Source organism: Drosophila sechellia, chromosome 3L (assembly GCF_004382195.2).
Source record: "Drosophila sechellia strain sech25 chromosome 3L, ASM438219v1, whole genome shotgun sequence".
Lineage (NCBI taxonomy): Eukaryota > Metazoa > Arthropoda > Insecta > Diptera > Drosophilidae > Drosophila > Drosophila sechellia.
In genome coordinates, this window is record NC_045951.1 from 4,279,767 (window position 1) to 4,297,761 (window position 17,995).

At 43.7% G+C, this 17,995-nt stretch overlaps 1 protein-coding gene across 2 annotated transcripts; it reads right to left on the minus strand.

Moving 5' to 3' along the window:
• Nucleotides 1-117: 117 nt before the first annotated feature.
• Nucleotides 118-13,605, minus strand: LOC6610766. 2 transcript variants are annotated; one of them, XM_002035296.2, is made up of 3 exons: nucleotides 13,289-13,605; nucleotides 4,553-4,783; nucleotides 118-2,378 (listed from the first exon to the last, which is right to left on the minus strand). In XM_002035296.2, exons 2-3 carry the CDS (start codon nucleotides 4,616-4,618, stop codon nucleotides 609-611), a joined length of 1,836 nt encoding a protein of 611 aa, XP_002035332.1. In that variant the 5' UTR covers nucleotides 4,619-4,783; nucleotides 13,289-13,605; the 3' UTR covers nucleotides 118-608. The 2 variants fall into 2 exon arrangements, with proteins under 2 accessions (XP_002035332.1, XP_032576062.1); XM_032720171.1 differs by lacking the exon at nucleotides 13,289-13,605 and adding an exon at nucleotides 5,321-5,454.
• Between the last annotated feature and the right edge of the window lie 4,390 nt (nucleotides 13,606-17,995).

The window sequence follows — 17,995 nt, forward strand, 5'->3', positions numbered from 1 at the left end:
GTTTCCATTAGCTTTGTTTGAGTTTCCTTATCAGTGGTTCCCAAGCTCGATAATCAGAGTACTATTAAAACCCATTAAAAGACTTGTTGCTTAATAAAAGTAAACTTTTTATTATTTCGCAGCTATCAAATAAAGTAATAAATAAATAATTTAATATATACATTTGCTATATTAACTTATTGTAAACGATTTTCTGCTTTTCCATGTTTGCCGCTTCATTACTTCGTTTGTGTTTATTTTCGCGATATTATTAACTTGCATATTGTAACATTCGAGGCGAATCTGTCCATTCAGATGGCCTCAAATCCCGCGTAGGTATAACTGAAACTTAACAAGTCTGACAATTCAATTTCGCTTTGCCTAAAACTAGGGAAACATATGAAGGATAGAGCGTAGTGGTAAAGTAGGAAACCATTTCAAAGTGGCGGATTGTGGGATCTCAATAAATAACCGAAGAATAAATAGTTATGGGATGGGGTGCCTATGGGGAATGGGTTTGGAATGAGTGTTTCTGAAGTGCACATAAAACTGATTTGGTTTTCTGTTCACGCCGATCGGTCGCTGATGATGGTGATGATGGTCCGGTCCTCTGGCCCGATTCCAGATCCTTAGTTCACATAGGCCATGCCCGCTCCCTTGCGGTCGAAGTGACGCACGCGGACGAAGAGGAAGGCGGCGACTAGAGAGGCGACGGCCAGGACGAGCAGCAGCATCACCAATCCGCCCACAAAGCTGGGCACCGACATGCAGATGGTCTCCGCATCCGCGGACCTGGCCGACTGGATGACCACCGTCTCGTTGCTGGCATTGCTGTTCAGCGCAAAGTTAACGTCTCCGGGCGCCACCACCTGGATGATTCGGCTGGTGTTCACATCGGTCATCTCCTGCGCGTTCCGCTTGTAGATCCTCTGTGGCTTCACCACAATGTCCATGGTGTCCCTGCGCCTTCGCACGCCGCGTAAATCGTCCAGTCCCTCCACGGAGCGTGGTCGTCCTCCCAGGGAAACCAGGTTACCACCGGCACTCAGGTCATCCTTGCGCTTTACCGTGCTGTACTGACCGCTCTGTCCTGGCAGTGGTGGTGGCGGCAGACCCAGTTCGTTGCTGCCAGTGGGCTGAGGCTGTGGCGACTGGGAGCTGGCAGGTCCGGAAACGGTTCCCGAGTCAGCAGTGGGCACTGCCGCCGAGGTCTGAGCCTGGGGCGAGGGCACCACATCCGGTTGGTTCTCAGAGTACGCTCCAGTGGCATCGGAGGCAGGGTGACGTGGATCAGGATAGGCAGCTGGTGGCAGAACTCCGGGACCGCCCAGGGCGAAATCGTTCCTCTCGTATGCCTCTGGGGGACCGTACTCCTCGGACAGACCATTGGCGCCAATCTGGGGCAAACCGTACTCGCCACCCGGCAAACCGGGACCGCACTTGGGCTCGGGGCAGTTGTAGCGGCACACCTGGATGACGCACTGGAAGTGCACATTCATCGAGTCGGGGAACTTGAAGGCCTGGAAGTAGGCGAAGCTAACCACCGATGCCGAGGGTCCGAAGTTCTTGATCTTCTGGAACTTGCTCATGATCTTGGGCCTGACAACGCAGCCATTCTGATCCACCAGCTGGATGGGAGCCCGCTTGCCGTCGTGGGCCACACAGTTGCGCACCAGCATATCGAATTTGTTTTCGTCATCCTTGATGGCCAGCACCATGGTCATCGTCTGTCCGATCTTGACAATGCCCGAAACCTCGGAGGCCCAGGGTCCCTTGCCCACCTGGATTTGCATCCAGCACTGCAGGTTGTCGCCCAGGAAGTTAGCAGTCACCGCATGCAGCATGTCCACCTGGAAGGGCCTGAAGGTGACGGCCTTCTCGTAGAAATCGTACCAGGTGCAGCGCAGCTTCCTGGCCTGATCCCACACCTCCTGCACGTAGGGATCGTACTGGATGATGATCGTGTTCTCCACATAGCTGCCCGATGGCGTGGGCGCTCCATAGCCGGCGGCATTGTGGTTGGCCGAGCTGGTCATGCCGCAGCTGTTCAGGAAGATCTCGAAGGTGGCGCTCAGGTGGCCGGTGCCGGGCTTCAGGTGCACGCAGTGGGGATCACTGTAGAATCCCTTGGAGAAGATCATGCCGTAGAAGGGTCGGTCGAACTCGATGTTCACCCGCATGTGGGTCTTCTCGCACTGCACCTGCAAGTGCTTGATCTGCGGACTGTCGTTGGTGCTGGCGAGGGGCCATGCCTCCTCGGACACATCGTTGGTGGCTCCGGTGCTCAGTGGTCCCTGGGGCGCTCCGTAAATGGGCGCCGGTGGACCGTAGCCGGCCCTGTGTTCGAGGGGCAGGGCGGCGGACTCAATGTGCGAGGCATCGCCATGCACCGACAGGTGCTGTGGAAAGAAAAGAAGGGGAAATGCATTAGAAAAGGGAACCAATACAGTTAATTTTGTAATTATTAAGCTCTCATCAAACGAAAGATACTGCAACAGTGCGTATGAGCAACATGCTCTGAAGACATCACTTATACGCAGTGTTGCACATTTCAGACATGTGCCAACTCAAAAGTTTTCATATTCTTTTTCAAAACGATGTCAAAACACTCCGCCCCCTAAAAACGTTTCGATTAGAGCCTAGGTTATGGCTCAGATCACAGGATTGCGGAAAGCTCTCGTTTCGGCTTATCTTTTCCGTGATATAATTGGATTTGGGTTATGCAATCGCAATCTCAGCCAGACACCGAAATCACTCTCGACGACATTTGGCAAGAAGCGATGCGAAGCGTTGAAAATTACACGACAGCTGGAGTATTTCAAAATAAAATGGTTGACAGAGCGGCACGCTTAGCAAACCCAAGAAACACAAAACTAAAAGCTCCAAATGGAGTTTAACCCATTGCGTAAGACAACGGAGAAAGAGCCACGCCCCGTTTCCCCCGCAGGGCCTTGTCACTTTCTTTCTGTCTTTCGATTTGGCTGCGGCTTCGCATCTGGCTCATAATTTTATGGGCTTGTGGCTGCGCACGGGAAGCGGATGTATCTCAAAGTCCGGCGGGGGCACCACCACGAAAACCGAAAGTTAAATCCAGCACGATGACGGTGTGGATTTTTCTGTGGTCCGCTGCTGTATTTGTTTATTTATTATTATATTTGTGCTTTTTTACTTTCGGTGGCTGGTGACCATGCGCTGAGATGTCGTGAGATGATTTTGAAAGTGAAATGACCAAAGGAAAACGAGCTGGCCAACAAAAGAAGCAACGTACCTAATGGAAAAAAAAAAATAGAAAAACAAAAACACAACGTCTCGACCATTTTCTTTTTTGGACATTCCACGCACTTGGCGATGGAGATATCAATATAAACACATCGATCGATCCATTCGATCGCCTCGATGGCATTGGTCATTTTTCTTCTCTCTTTTTTCCAACGCTCGACGCTTTGTAGAAAGAAAACTGACAATAAATAAATAATAAAGCAATCTCTGTGAATTAATGCGCCATAAACAAGAAAGTCAAAACTGGTACAAATCAGAGCATAACTGCAATTTCTTCGCCGCCTCAGCACCCAGACACGCAGTTGGTTAGTTGGATGGATACCTGGATGCTTGGACGACACTCGCTTGGCCAACAGTTTCTTTGGCCAGCTTGCGTTTGAGTTTTCCTTGACGTGATTGCAGCGGCTAAACTGCGCCGATTGCAGTGAGTGTGTTTCTGTTTTCCATCGGCCACCAGTGATTGATGCGCTTTAAATAGCCCACTGATGGCTGCCACTTTTTCGAGGGGGGAAGGGGGCGACTATGTCTTGGCCATGCTTATCAATCGAAAGCGTGCGGCAGCGCCAAAGAAATCCGCCAAATTTATGGCTCATCTCATATGGATTGACAGTCCATCGCGGTGATGCATATGAGAGGTATTTAAGATTTTTCAAATTTAGCTATGTAAGCAATCATGTTGCTGTCATATTCATTTATTTAACTATATCCACCTGATACATTGAATATCTGTAAGATTGAAACTCACTTCTAAGACAATGTTAACTCACTGTAAAATAAATTCTAGTTGTAATATATGTACTTCCCCGCTTCTACACTTAGTAATCTCTTTGCTTTTCTCTCTCTCAGCTAATTTTCCAACTCTAATTGTAATGATTAGCAAAGTGCCGTTTAGTTGCTACATTGTCCGCCATTCCTCCACCAGCCAACTCTCTCGATATCGATATTGATATTGAACTGCCAGCAATCCGCTATATGCATAGTCTTCTGACTTCCCAACTTCCAACTCCCAACTTAAGATCGCAGCCAGCTCAATCCGTCAGTGATTTGCATTCGAATCGCTATTGATCGAACGGTAGTCTATCTTTGAGTCGAAAGTGAAGAGATCCGCTACAGGTTGGGTCTGCATACGAAATGAGCTGCTCCAAAGTGGGCCACACCGCAGAGATCTTCTAACTGTACGCCGCCTGCTGGATGGAAACCAGCGCTTCCTGCCCAGCACTTTCGTGTGGAACTTATGGCGCTATACTACATCATCTATAAGGTATGCCCACCCACCGCCAAGCAACCAACTCACCTGTGTGTTGAGTACCAGGCACAGGACTATGGCCATTAGGCTGCTGCGTCGCGTCAGGTGTCCCATTTTGATCTGGTTGTGTGTGTGAGTGGTGTTTGGCTTGAAATTGAAATTCCAATTTGACGCCCTGGAAACCAAAAATGTGGATTTTTGGATTTCGCTAGTCGGCCTCGCTCTGCGGCTTTCTTCTTCGCTGCTGCTGATGCTGCTGTTTGATTTTTGGTGTGGCGTCTGCAAGAAAAGAAAGGGGAACAAGGGTAAACAATGCGACCGATTTGCATACGAATATTTTTCGAGGCCAGTTGTAAAGGCGCTGGCACGGGCTGTAAGGCCGTTAGAAAACACTGTTATCGAACCACGCAGCTTATCTCACTTATACATAATGCTCAAGCAAAATCACACCGTTTTGGGCGAGCATATTCATATATCTAAACATAAACATATACGCAGTCGACTTTATGGCCGTCATTAAGCGGCCAAATTAATAGCCACAATTGCCCGTTTGCTGGCTTATGGTGTCAGTTGATACGAGTACACGCGCTGAGAAAGAAAACTGCATTTGATGTTAAGCAAATGAAAACTCGCGCGCACCAAACAGGAACCACTTTCTATTTTCACTATAACAGTACTCCGCAAGCATTTGGCTTCTTCCAATCCGAATCCAAATGCGAATCCAAATCCGAGTCCAAGACGCCAACGCAGCGTCTGCTTTTCCACACGGTGGCTGCACTTTACGACCATCCATTAATATCGGCTGTTTTTCCTTACGTTTAACAGTCGCACTCTAGCATGACTTGGCCATCGGCTTAACAGTGGCCCAAAAGCGTCTTGGCCTGGCTAACAGAGCTCAGTGTTTTTGCAGTTTTTGGCCTCCAACGATTCCGAATCCCCGATGCCGACGGTCCGCCTGCGTTCGAGTGCCGATAAAGACTGAAGACTGAAGACTGAAGACCGGAGAGACTGGAAGACCGAAGACTGACAGCTTTCACACAGCCGCCGGAGCGATGGAAAAGTAAGCGGCTGCTCTGCCGCGAACGCATTTCACTTGCTCTCCCGCGACTTTACCCTACTGCCTCTCTGTTTTTATCATTTCTTAGTTTTGTTTTTGGCCCCAACTTGCAGTCTTAGGTTTTACTTTTACACACACGGGCCCCAGTGTTGGGTGCCCAGGTCTTATTCCGAAAAATAACACATGTAAATGGGTTTTTAACAAGCCGTGGCCATAAAGTCCGTCGAGGAGCCGCTGAAAACCGGCTTGCTGGCGTTGAGCAAGTGTACCATTAACCCACTGAAACAGTAACGGATGCCACTAAACTGGCTGACAATTGTTTTTGGCAACAGGAGGGGCCAAGTCGGTGCTTGGGGCAGGCACATCAAAACTAAGTGCCCTAATGGCCCTTCAGCTGATCGGATTATGCAATCATGGTTTTCTAATTTCCAGTAGCTCAACTATAAAATATACCGAATAGTTAGTTTCCTGCAAAATTGACCCTACACTCATTTTAAAATATAATATAACTATTGCCATTGCTTTAAACCCATCGAGAATATGATAGCTCATAAGATATTTCTCATAAAAAAGCCTATACAAAATTGTGACTTTTACGACTTGCAAGAAAATTGAAATATTTAAATGATATATGCCACCCAGTGTGCCCATAAAAACATAGTTTAGAAACTGTACTCAAGAAATGGGTTAGGTCAGTGCTGATCACAATTAGCGATATTTTTACTGGCAGAAGACATCGTAAAATTTACAAAGAACTTGCAAATGTCTTGTTCGTTTAAGTGTGCTGGCCATTTAACGGCGCTTTAACCATTTATTTCACTAGGTATTTTCAATTTGATTTTTTCGGCCACTTTCTTGCCCAGGAAATGGCAGCAAATTTGCATATAAAACTAGAAATCTTTGGCAATTAGCAAAAGGCGGCAAAACTCTGTTGGTTTTCTTAGTTTTGTACCCAGCTAATTGCTGGCACCCCTGCAAATGCCTTATCAAGCGACTTCAATCGCCACCAAAGAAGCCAGCAAATCTTTCTTTTTCAGCAGCTGATGGAGCTTGTTTAAAGCTCATTGTTGCTGCTGTTGGCTGTTATGTGTAACTGCCAAATGGAATTGTTTATTGTGGCTGTTTGGCAAGTGAAAGTTTTTCACCGCCTTCTTCTTTTAGTTTTTTTGTCTGGCTCTGCTCGAGCCCGCGCTTCTTACAGATGCCGCATATAAGGGCATATTTATTTTTCTCTTCTTTGGTTGCCAGCTTTAATTAACACTATAAAGTTATTTGCTCACATATCGCGGGCGAAAGGTGCAACTGGGGACTTTTGTTTTCAGCTAATTAGCTTACGACCTGGCTTCAGCATTTTTCATTTCTCTGTCATATATCTACAGTATCGGCGCATTAAATCATGTGAAAATCATGCTGGCAAGTGAAAATGCAACGAAAACCAGCTGGCCGACTGGTGGCGATGTCTCCACTCCGCCAATTGATTGAATGACAATGCGTGACGCTATATAAACAATATGGTGCATGCTATGGCATATGGCAGTGGTCCATTGCAAACTAGGTGAACCACTGGGGCACTCACATAACTCGCGGTTGGATCGTTCTAATTCTCGGTAATTCACGTGGCTTACATTTCGGGTACCCCGAGCCGGATATCGATACGAATCGGACAACTCAATGGACGGTCGTGTGTCCCCAGGATTCGATGATTTGAATAGCCGGCATTAGCAACGACATTTCCTGCGACTCAAAGTCAAACAAAGCCAGGCTGGCACTGTAATTTCTCTGATTGTAAGGCACTTTTCACACATTTCAGCCCCTCGGGCTGGTCTAATTCGATAATAACTCTCATTGCTGCGCTGTGCTATTTTCATCTCCAAAATTTCCTTGTATAGAGACTCGCATTCATTGACATCGGTTGTCAATTAAAAGAAAACGAAATTGCATTTAATGCCATGGCCGAGTAATTATTTATCAGCACTCGCGCTGCATTTATTTTTTGGTTTTGGCATTTGCCAAAACGGCTGCTTGCAGTCCATTAATTTAATTGAACGCTTTCACAAGTCCCCCGTCGTCGTAACTAAAACTCACATCTTTTTCGTTTTCATTCATCTTTGGCGTTTTGCAGCCTCGGGGAGTAAGGCTTTTATATATATAATAACGTATCTACATGTCTTCATAAATGTCTTGGATATTTGCTTAATTGAGTAGCTGACAAATTTGCTGCTCTTGACACGGGATGGCCGATGTCTGGAGATGTGGATACCAGATGAAAGGGGCTTCCAAAAAAAAAATGCTTAATAGATGACAGAGGTGCGGTCGCCAGCGCAAACACTTCTTTGGTTAACAAAACAGAACTTGGAATGGAGTTTTATGCGTTGGAATGTGTTTCGTTGTTTGTCGATCGATTCCGAAAGGCGGTTGTTGCTCGGTAAAAGTTTCACTATTGCAGATGCTGTGGAACTACTTTTAATACACCGAAAACAATTAAATTCGCTCGTAGTTTTTGTTACATTTTGTACACTTGCTTTGATTATTAAGTACTTTCATGGAATTTATTGACATAGAAGCGTGTCATATTGCACATTAAGATTGGTTGATAAAAAATATGAAACGAATTTATAAAAACCTGAATTAAGTGATCTGTTCTAAAGGGCATTAAATTTAAAGATAGCACTAACTTTCAAATTTTACAGCAGTTTTGCTCATGCATATTTGTTTATTTCACTATAAACATTACCACTTAAGTGCTGTAAAGATAAGCATTTCATAACACGCTTCTTGCAGTGCAGCATTTCGAAATTGTAACGGTAAGACCAGCGTTTCCACTCAATTTAATGTCATTTGTGGCTGCCGCGGCTTTTGTGGCCGTAAACGATCGATATTATTTGCCATAGTGGCATAGAAACCGAAGATAACCCCCTTCGATCCGCCAGCGGATCATGCGTAATTAACTACACATGTCGATATCACGAGCCTCGGATGCTGTGAAAGTGAAATTTGTTCGCACCGCCAGCGAGCAGCAACAATGGAGAAGGAGTGGGGCTGAAAAAGCGCAAAAATGTTAACAGCCGTCGAGGGTTTTTTCTTGTAAAGGGGCAATTTACTTTCGTTTACTCGCGCAAGTGTGTGCGTGCGTGTGTATGAGTGTGAGTGCCTCAGTTAACTGAGTTTTTTATGGTTATTAAGTAACTTCTTTCTTACAGATAAACAGATGGCAACCGACGGTAAAGCGATTAGCTCTGAAGCGTGCTCGAATGTTGAAAGAGGTCTTCGCTGACGAAATGCCCATATATGTTTCCACACTAATTTAATTTTCTTCCTATAACTTTTTAATTTGCATCGGTAAATGTTTCAGTTAGTGGTTCGTAAATTTAATTTCATGTTTAAATCGGTTCGGGCAGTTTGGTCATACCTTTAATGAGGCTTACAAACTCGGTAATCGTTTGGTTGTTTCTGATGATTTTGGTAATTTTGGTGTGTGTTTTTCTTAAGCAATTTTAAGGTTTACCAATATTTTGCAAGCAATTTGATTGAACTGGTCATACTGCAAAAGACTTAGGCAACAAACTTCCTTGAATACAAAAGACTAGTGCAACAAGCATGCAAAAAACAAAAGACTTAGGCAACGAACTTGCACCAATATGGGAGGAACCCGCAGTTTTTTCGCAACTTAGACCGAGCTGGCGATAAGATAAGCCCCACAGCCCGGACATTATGTAAAATAGAGCAAACAATTAATTTTCTATGCTCCACTTCGGCGACAAGGCGACAATTAACCAATGAGATAAGGCGAAGGCGCCCGCAGACTTGCCTCAGGTGTTGTCTGAGTGGCAAATGAAAGTAAATTGTGGCAGCCGCAACTTCGACGGCATTCCATTCACTTGGTCGTCGCTGTTGGGAAATTGCCTTGCCGCATGTGCGTACAGAAATGATAACGCAATTTATCGCAAAATAGGGAAAGTGAATTTAGAAATGGGCCTCGCGAGCAATTTGCATACTGATCTGGCACGCTGCGGGTTGAAGGCCAGGGAAAAGATATGTGGGCATACGATATAAGGGGTGTTAAATATGCTAATTGAGAGGAAATTGCAATCATGCCAAAGGAAACGAAAAAATACCGTCGTAAACGGCATTTTTTGCAAGCTATTATTAACTGCTTTTGTCTGTTTGCAAGCTAAACGCTCCAGGAGCTTAAGTACTATTACTTATTTTTACAATTATTATAAGACTTGAAAGCCGCACGCTTAAAAAATACAAGACGACCCTTATAGAATGGCCCAACTTCGTGATGATAAGCAATTAATTATTTTTTTTAACAATTTCTCCCAGTTCGCACTGAACCATAACTTTTCCCAAAAAACCCCGAAAAATTACGAATTCCCGTTACCTGTTAACTGTTTCCGTTAACTGCCCAACAGTTGTGGCAAGTAACCCCTCGCGGATCATTAGTGGAATGCCGTTAGCCAGGATCAGAGATGCAGATGCAGATAAAAGGAAACAAGACAATTAACATAATTCACAAAACCCCCTATATTCTCCTGCCCATTTTGGCTTCCTTTTGTTGCTGGCCATTTTTACTTTCCATTTCTTTTAACGGTAAACGCGAAATCCGCCAAAAAACGACTCCAATTGCAAAAAGGGGGAGGGGGCACATCGGATCGCGATCGGATGCCATTGAATGGGCAGAACCGGTTGACGCTGCTGCCATTGCCGGCCCAACGAAAGTAAAAACTCAAGGGCTTGCACTTTCTGCCCAAGTTGTCCGGTCCAGTTCAGCGCCGATCGGTGGAAGAACGATGGAGGTGAAAGAAGGCGGAGGGTGAAAGAAAGCAAGTTAAAAGCGACAAGGTGATCAACGGAGAAAGGGGCAGAGTAGAGAGGGGCGGCTGAGCTGAGCTGCAGGCATATCCTCCAGTTGCAACTTGCAACGCATCGTTAGCCGAAGCCAACTCGAAACCGAAGTTGCAGTGGCAGCCAGCAATACGTGCACTTTGAGAAAATGCAAGTGCAATTTAATGTAAATGTAATTTAAAATTAAAGAACATTTTATGCTGACAAGATCTCACAAAAAAGCCAATCAATTTTTATGCCTAAATTGTTTTGAGTTATTTGCATATAACATCATATTTTTTCTACGTGCAGAAACAGATCCAACGAAGTTGGCGAAGCCCAAGCCGGTTGCATTTTGCTCTGAAATAATTAGTGACCCAATTTCGGGCTGCGGCGGCTGTCGCCACGGAGCGGCCTGTTCCGCTTGCCTGCCCGCCGCACCACTGAGCCACCACCGCCGCACCACTTGCAACTGGCAGATCGCAGTGGTGCAAGCAAATTGCTCGACTCTGGGGCTCCGCTAGCTGGTGGTAGTGGTGTGGTGTTGGCGTACTCGTACTTTGTGGCATGCATGCAAAGAAAGTGGTTTTCATTTCTTTTCAGCGCACCGCTCAGGCACACATGCAGTGCTATACAGCATAGTTATACGTTACTTGAGATGTTTCGTTTATGCTGCTCGATTTTTGGAGTGACTCTCGTTGAGTTAATGTGCGGCTCAATCAAAAAAAAAAAGTGCAGGAAAAACGAAATACGAATGGATCTCTGGGCGGGCATTGATTTGACTGATTTTCCATGATTTCCATGATAATTTCAAATCAACTTTGATTGCGTCTAATGAAGAGCTTTGGGTGCAACTTGAAGTGGGCAGTGGCGTGCAGGGGATGGTGCCAAATGAGATTTTGTGGTCAACAAGCCGAAAAACGCTGTGCTGGCTGTCGAGATTTAGAGGGTTAACAGAGTTAACCAAGTGAAAAGGAAAGAAATCAAAACAGATGGAAGTGAATTGAATTATTTCTTGAGAATAACATTTGAAATGAAATATGAGAAATTGACTTGGCGGTCTCATTAAAAGTGGATTGAAAGTCAAGTGAAGGTTTTAATAAAGAAATTGTAACTCTGGTAATGTAATCATTTTGGATATATAATATTATTTTTTCAATTTCAAATGTATTTTGCAAATTTAGCTTTATTTTAACAACTAACTCCTACATTTTTCTTTCGAATTCTATTTCATTCTTTTCTCTTGGCAGTTAATGAAAATCGCGTTTTCACAACTCCTGGCGGTGCCAATGAAAGTTTGGTCGCTTTTCTTTTTTCTTTCTATCCTGTTGTTGTTTGACATTTTCACGCTGCCATGAAAAACTGCGTGAAAATTGCACAAGGCGGCGAGACAATTGCCGTTAATTTGAAATTGTCGCCAAGTCCCAGAGCCAGTTGCCGCGATCTTGAGCCAGGGTTTTCAGAGATTCAACCGCAGTCGAGAGCGAGAAACCAGTAATTATTGCAGCAAGTGGTGCAGCTTCTTTCACTATGAGAATGTCTGCGTCTGCGGCGTCTGTCTGTGTGGAATCAATTAAAAGTATTGCCAGGCGCTATGTTTGGGCAGCAATGACAAGCGGTGGCCCACACGGCGTAAGAGCAATGCAACCCAGTTGGCCGAGAGCGCGCGTGCTAAGAGATCCCGCGATGCTCAGATACTTTGTTACATAGATACAGATACGGAAAGTATATCTGCTAGATACGATCGTGGTGTTTCTTATTCAAGATAGAGCGCACCCAGCGAAATTGTTTTCATGCGCTGCGGCCCAAAGTGGAGCAGTTTTTGAACAAAGCAATTCGCAATATTAATCAACAGAGAAGCTGCAATACATGTGTGTATGGAAAACTCAGCGACTGCAACTGCAGCAGAAGCAGAGGAAGAAGCCACGACTGCGAATGAGAAGCGGCACAAGATAATTTCAGACTTTCATTCGCGCGAAACGCGATGAAATTTCACCAGCAGAAAAATCAGCAACATGAGACACACAGAACGAGCGCCGGCTACTGCACCACCGAACCACTCGAATCTCGTTTCAAGTGGGTGGTTGGATGGTTGGGTGGTGGGTGGCTGGATGGCTTCTTTCTCTGGCCAATTGAGAGCTATGAGTATGCAAATCCAAATTAAGCTTAATGAGCCAAGGGTTCCACATCAGTTTTATGCGCTTCACGCCTCAGCGGCGCCTTAACTATTATTAATAATAGTTATATTTCCGCATAATGCAAGACGACGAAAGTTGCCGTGCGTTTTTGGCTTTCTTCTGCACTCATTTATTTTCAACGAAAATAACAAACATTTACGGGTATTCTCTCTTTCGGCGAAGTGATTGCAACGCTTTTGTAAGCAAATGGAACTGTGGGTTGAGTGTTGGAACGTTTTTTACAAGTTATGTGAATGGGGCAGATGTTTATATGGTCGGCAGACAGACCATAGACAGTTAGGTGGCCCACTGATCATTAATTTTGTTTGAGGTGTGAAAAAATGGCATCAATGTAACAACGGCTTTTTGAAAAACTTTAGCGCAAGACCAGCATTTTTAATAATCACACAGAAAGTTCAAATGTGACTTCAAATTTTTCAAATAATATGTATATATTTTAAACATATTAGCTTACTTAGCTTTGTACTTCAACTGAACACATTTCCAGCAAGTTCGTTTCCTAAGTCTTTTGTTTTCAGTACTAGTTTGTGTGATAAATTCACAATGCACTATATTTATGACTCCAAGAACCCAATTAACAATTCAGCAAGCTTTTTATTTAATACCACTATCTTGTGACACTAAGATCCGTTCATTGATCCCTAAACTGGGTTAACTCATTTGGCAACCCAGTTATTTTTTAATTTCATCACACTTTCTTACCTTTAGTCAGTTTAAATCCTTGGCATTGGGTTCGGTTAATCCCTTTCAGCTGGAGTCAATGGCACAGCGGCGGATCACGATTGCTTTGTTATGTTCGGTGTTCCACTGGAATCGAGGATTCGGTTGTGTTCGTTGCACAAATTGAAACAAGAGCAAGTCTCGAGTTGCTCACTTGATTTTGTAGCTTGTTTTTATATATTCAAAATTTCCAAAATATATTCCAATCGATATAGAGTTTCGACTCCGAGCACTGCGATCACGGAACGAAGGGACGCGCTGCGGACGCGGAGGTGGCTAACAGGACGCGACTGGAGAGACAACTCGTCGCACACAAAGTTGAAATGAAAATGCGGCCCGGCCGTATCGCTAACCAAGATTTTATATCGCGTGAAAGTTTTGACCCCTTTACCACTGGAGCTGTCGCTCTGCTCGAGCGCCCGATGCCTTGAAAAGCGGCGAAGAGAGCTCACGAAGATTGGAAGACTCGCTCTTTTGCTCGGCAGCAGCTCGCCGAATGCAAAATATGCCGTTTTCGGGTATTCCAAAAACAAGTTTTCGGCCAACTTTTCATTTCAGGCCGCTTTCTGCTGCCGCTACGGGCCACCTTTTTCTCTTTCTCTTGTGGTTTTCAAGTAAGTGATATATATAAATCCAATCTTTTTTTGCCCACCGTCTGTGTGGTGTCAAGGTAACTGGTGACGTAGATCGGTGGTGATGGCCTGCCGGATACCGAGCGAACTACCTCAACGATTGCCTAATTTCGATTGTTATTTCAAAAGGGTTCGCGTCCGGCTGTGAGTCAGCTAACGGCTTTTTTGGCCACGCTTGTTATTCTGGCCAATGCATTGGAAAATTAAATTATGAACGCCAGCCGCTTATGCAATCCCTAATGACATAATGCACACACGAGGTGTGTACAATATGGGCGGTGTTTTTTTTATCATTTTATTGACCTTTGTGTGTGCGAGGCGTAAATAAATTTAATTCGGTTATCAAGTCAACTTTTGTGTCTCTGAAGCGTTTAGAAAAGGTTTCGCTTTTAATTGAGTCATTTACAGTTTCAAGTTCGTTGCCTAAGTCTTTTGTTTCTAGGGTAAATGAATTTAAAGTAAATCAATAACAATGTGTTGATTGTGCATCTTGAGCCATTGTTCATGCATAATGATATTCACTGCTGCTGTAAGAATAAATTGTGAAAGTTTATTTTTTTTATTAAAAATAGCTTTAAGAATTTGTAGGAATTCAATTGAATGCAATATACTGGCAATTTTATAAGAAAAAGGTATCTCAATTTGGGTTATATTTTTTAATTAGCTATATATCAAGAAAATTATCAATTACCACAATTGTTTAAATGCAGTGATAATTTTTTAAATGCAGTTTTCCTAACTTCTTTCAAAACCAAATTAAACAAATTAAGACACGTGCCAGGAAAATGTGCCAATTTTATGTTATTTGAGGTTGTTTCCACCAAACTTCATTTAATGATTTCAGCCCAATTTTCAAATGCCTTGGGCTAGTAATTCCATCTGCCCATTGCACAACCCAAGCAAATAAAGAAAAGCAAACAACTTTGTGCCAATTTCCTAGCAACAATTTGATCAATTTGCAAAGTGTCAAACGCAAAAGTAAATTTGTCGCCCGCCACTCTCGATTTTGCACAAAAGAGATGTGTCTTTTGGACCACTCCACCAATTTCCGATGATGAAATGGCATAAAAATGCCAATTCAAAGCGGGCAAGTAAAACGGCGAGAGCACAAGCCAAAAAAGTGATTAAGTAGAAATGCCCAAATCCATGAGAGATACAACATGGTTGGCCGACAATTGGCCAAAGCCGATCCCAAATGCTAAGAAAGTAATCGGCGATCGCTATGAACTTTCATTTAAATATATATCTCCACAGGTACGCACCTTGGCTGCCCAAGCGATGACATCGAAAGAAATCGAAAGTTCAAACTTTTGCCTTCGGGTTTCGATTTCATTCAAAGTCAATCTCGGCCAGGGCACGGCAACGCCCCGGATTTGGATTTCCACGCCTGTAGTGAATCACACGCAGCTCCGTGACGTAGATCCTCAGGCACCCCGCCACATTAGCTAGTAACATTATCGCCCCCAGTTACGCTTCCAAATCGAAATTGGGTCAGGGACGTGCCTGGCATGCTAATTGCACCGTGATCCGTCTCGGCTGACGCACTCGTACGTGCGTGGTCTGGCCCTCATCCAGTGGCTTCTTTTGGGCTTTCGTTCGTTTCTAGAAAATTGAGCAACTTCTGGGCCCGCATTTTGGGGCTCAGGTCGAGCGAAGTTGGGAAAGGCAATGGTTTTCGGCTGGAGAACGCGGTCGTGATGCAATCTTTCTGGGGAAAGTGAGGCAATGCCGGGAGAAGTGGAAAGTATTTCATAATAAAATTAAATCAGAGTATGAATTTATTTGTGAGTGTGTAGAATGGAATAATTTCAACGTTTAAATATTACTTATGGATTTAATAATAATTTATTTTACTTTAAAAGTTTATGTCATTTGTTTTTAGGTTTATATAAAATAATCTTCTGAACCTCTATGGCTACAAAAAACATAAATAATGAGATGTTGAAGCTTTTTACCGCCAGTCTAAAAATATCTTTACAAAGTTACCAGCTGTCAAACCTTTCCTCGGTTATCCATTTCACCTCCTAAAGTAACAAAAGTAACAAAATAATCCCGGCTTCATTCATTCGTTTCATTTTTGTTTAGATAAAAACCAGTTGCTACCACAGATTTGCACAACTCTGCTTTTCTTTCATTTTTTGAGCTGCTCAGTCAGTGCAGTTATAACGGTGCACAATCTGGGCGCTTATTGTTTATAAACAAATTATTGTGGACCATGGCCCGGCCCAGACAATCATGTCAATCATTATGCAAGTCGCACTCCGGCCGGAGCTGCAACCCCGGGCCCGGTCATCGAGCTCGAGCTCAATGGAATCGCCACGCTTTTTACTTTCCATTTCTTTTGTCAGTCGCTGGGCTGCAATTTACTGACCTTTTTTGTTACTGTTCACTCAATCCGCCGCTGGCGGCTTTTCCGCTGGGCTGTTGCCAGCCTAAATCACATTTATAAAGACAATGAACCTGGCTCTTAGATGCCAACTTGCTGAACTCGAAGACAGAAGGGCAGTACACAGGTGTACATCAGTTGAAAGTTTAGCGGGAGGCCAAGAAATTTGCTACAATTAAATTTAGATTGCTCATAACCTTTTGTAGATAACTAATATCTAATCTGTGCGGCCGTTTTTTTAGCAAAATTATAAATTAATCTGTATTTTAGGCATAACAATTGAAAAAGTTGTCATAAAGTGGAATGTTATACCTCAAAATGCTCGTAATGAACCACCCAATCAATTGGTATTCGAAACTTACCCCCTTACCAAAAATGTAAAAATGCAAAAAAAAAATTTTTTTTTATTGCCTGAAATTTTAAAAGTAATAATTAGCTTTAGTAATTTTCTGCAAAAAACTGTGATTCTTTAATCTATTTTTCAATTTTGACTGAAAATCATGTTAAAATGTTCTCATTTTTAAACAAGCTCGTATCCTAAGTTTTTGTGACAATAGTATTTCGTACAACAATAAGCTGATATTTTCTTTCAGTGTGCGAAAAACATGTCAATTGATTTTGAGTTTGGTTTCGGTCCACGCTCGATGGCTGCTGCGCCCTTTTTGGCCATTTCTTCGACTTGGGCCGCATAAATGGCGCTTAATTATTATTTTATGCATATGACTTGCGGCCGGGATGGGGTCGGCTGGAAGTCGGATGGAGTCGAGCATGGACGGAGCCTGAGTCATGCGCCATATATCACTTTCACTCGCAAAAAAAGACATGGCATAGCAAAACGGCAAGAAATCTCAATCGGGCAACGAAAAGCCAGACGCAGACAGCCAAAGGCGTGTCTGGGTCCCAGGAACAACGGCTAAAAGATATATACACAAACATGTGGCATTACAAGCCGATCAGCCCCGATTTTTTATGCGATCCTCCGTGGACGATTTGCTTTTAATTGCGAACGACAGAGTGGCTGCATAAGCCCCATAAACTCAACTTAAGACTGCAGTTGAAGGCGCTGAAAGGTCTTAAGTCCGCGCGATTGCATAAGCCGCTTAGTTTTGCCAAAAAGAAAATATCGGCTAAAAGTAGTTTTCTAAAGAAATGGGGTATACAATGGCTGTTTGTTTGCTTCGATCGATATCCCATTTCGAATTCCGTGAGATTGCGAGGCGAAGATCAATATTGATTGTAGACAGTTGGAAATTATGTGTATCTTTCGATTAGACTCTGCATTTAGCACACACTCTAGTGTTTTCACTTTCATCTCATGGGCCCAAGTTGTGATTTTTTGTATTTCGGTGGTATCTGTGAACTGTGCGTATGCAAATTAGGTAGCGACAACAAGGCGCAGAAATACCGTAAGTGGCCAAAAGCAAAATCTCTGCTACAGATATGAAAAAAGATGCCTGAAAGATACACACAGTTAACCGTTTTTACTTTTTTTTTTGGTTTTTGCCAAATGAAAGAGAAATTGTGTGCGACGGCACCAAGATTCATTTTTTTTATATATATGTATATAGTATGCTAATTGGTGCGCTAGCTGAAGCTTAAAGTCATAAATGCCTAGCTCAAAAGTCGTAAGCAAGAGCATTATGATTTAATCAGGCTGCTGGAAAACGGGCA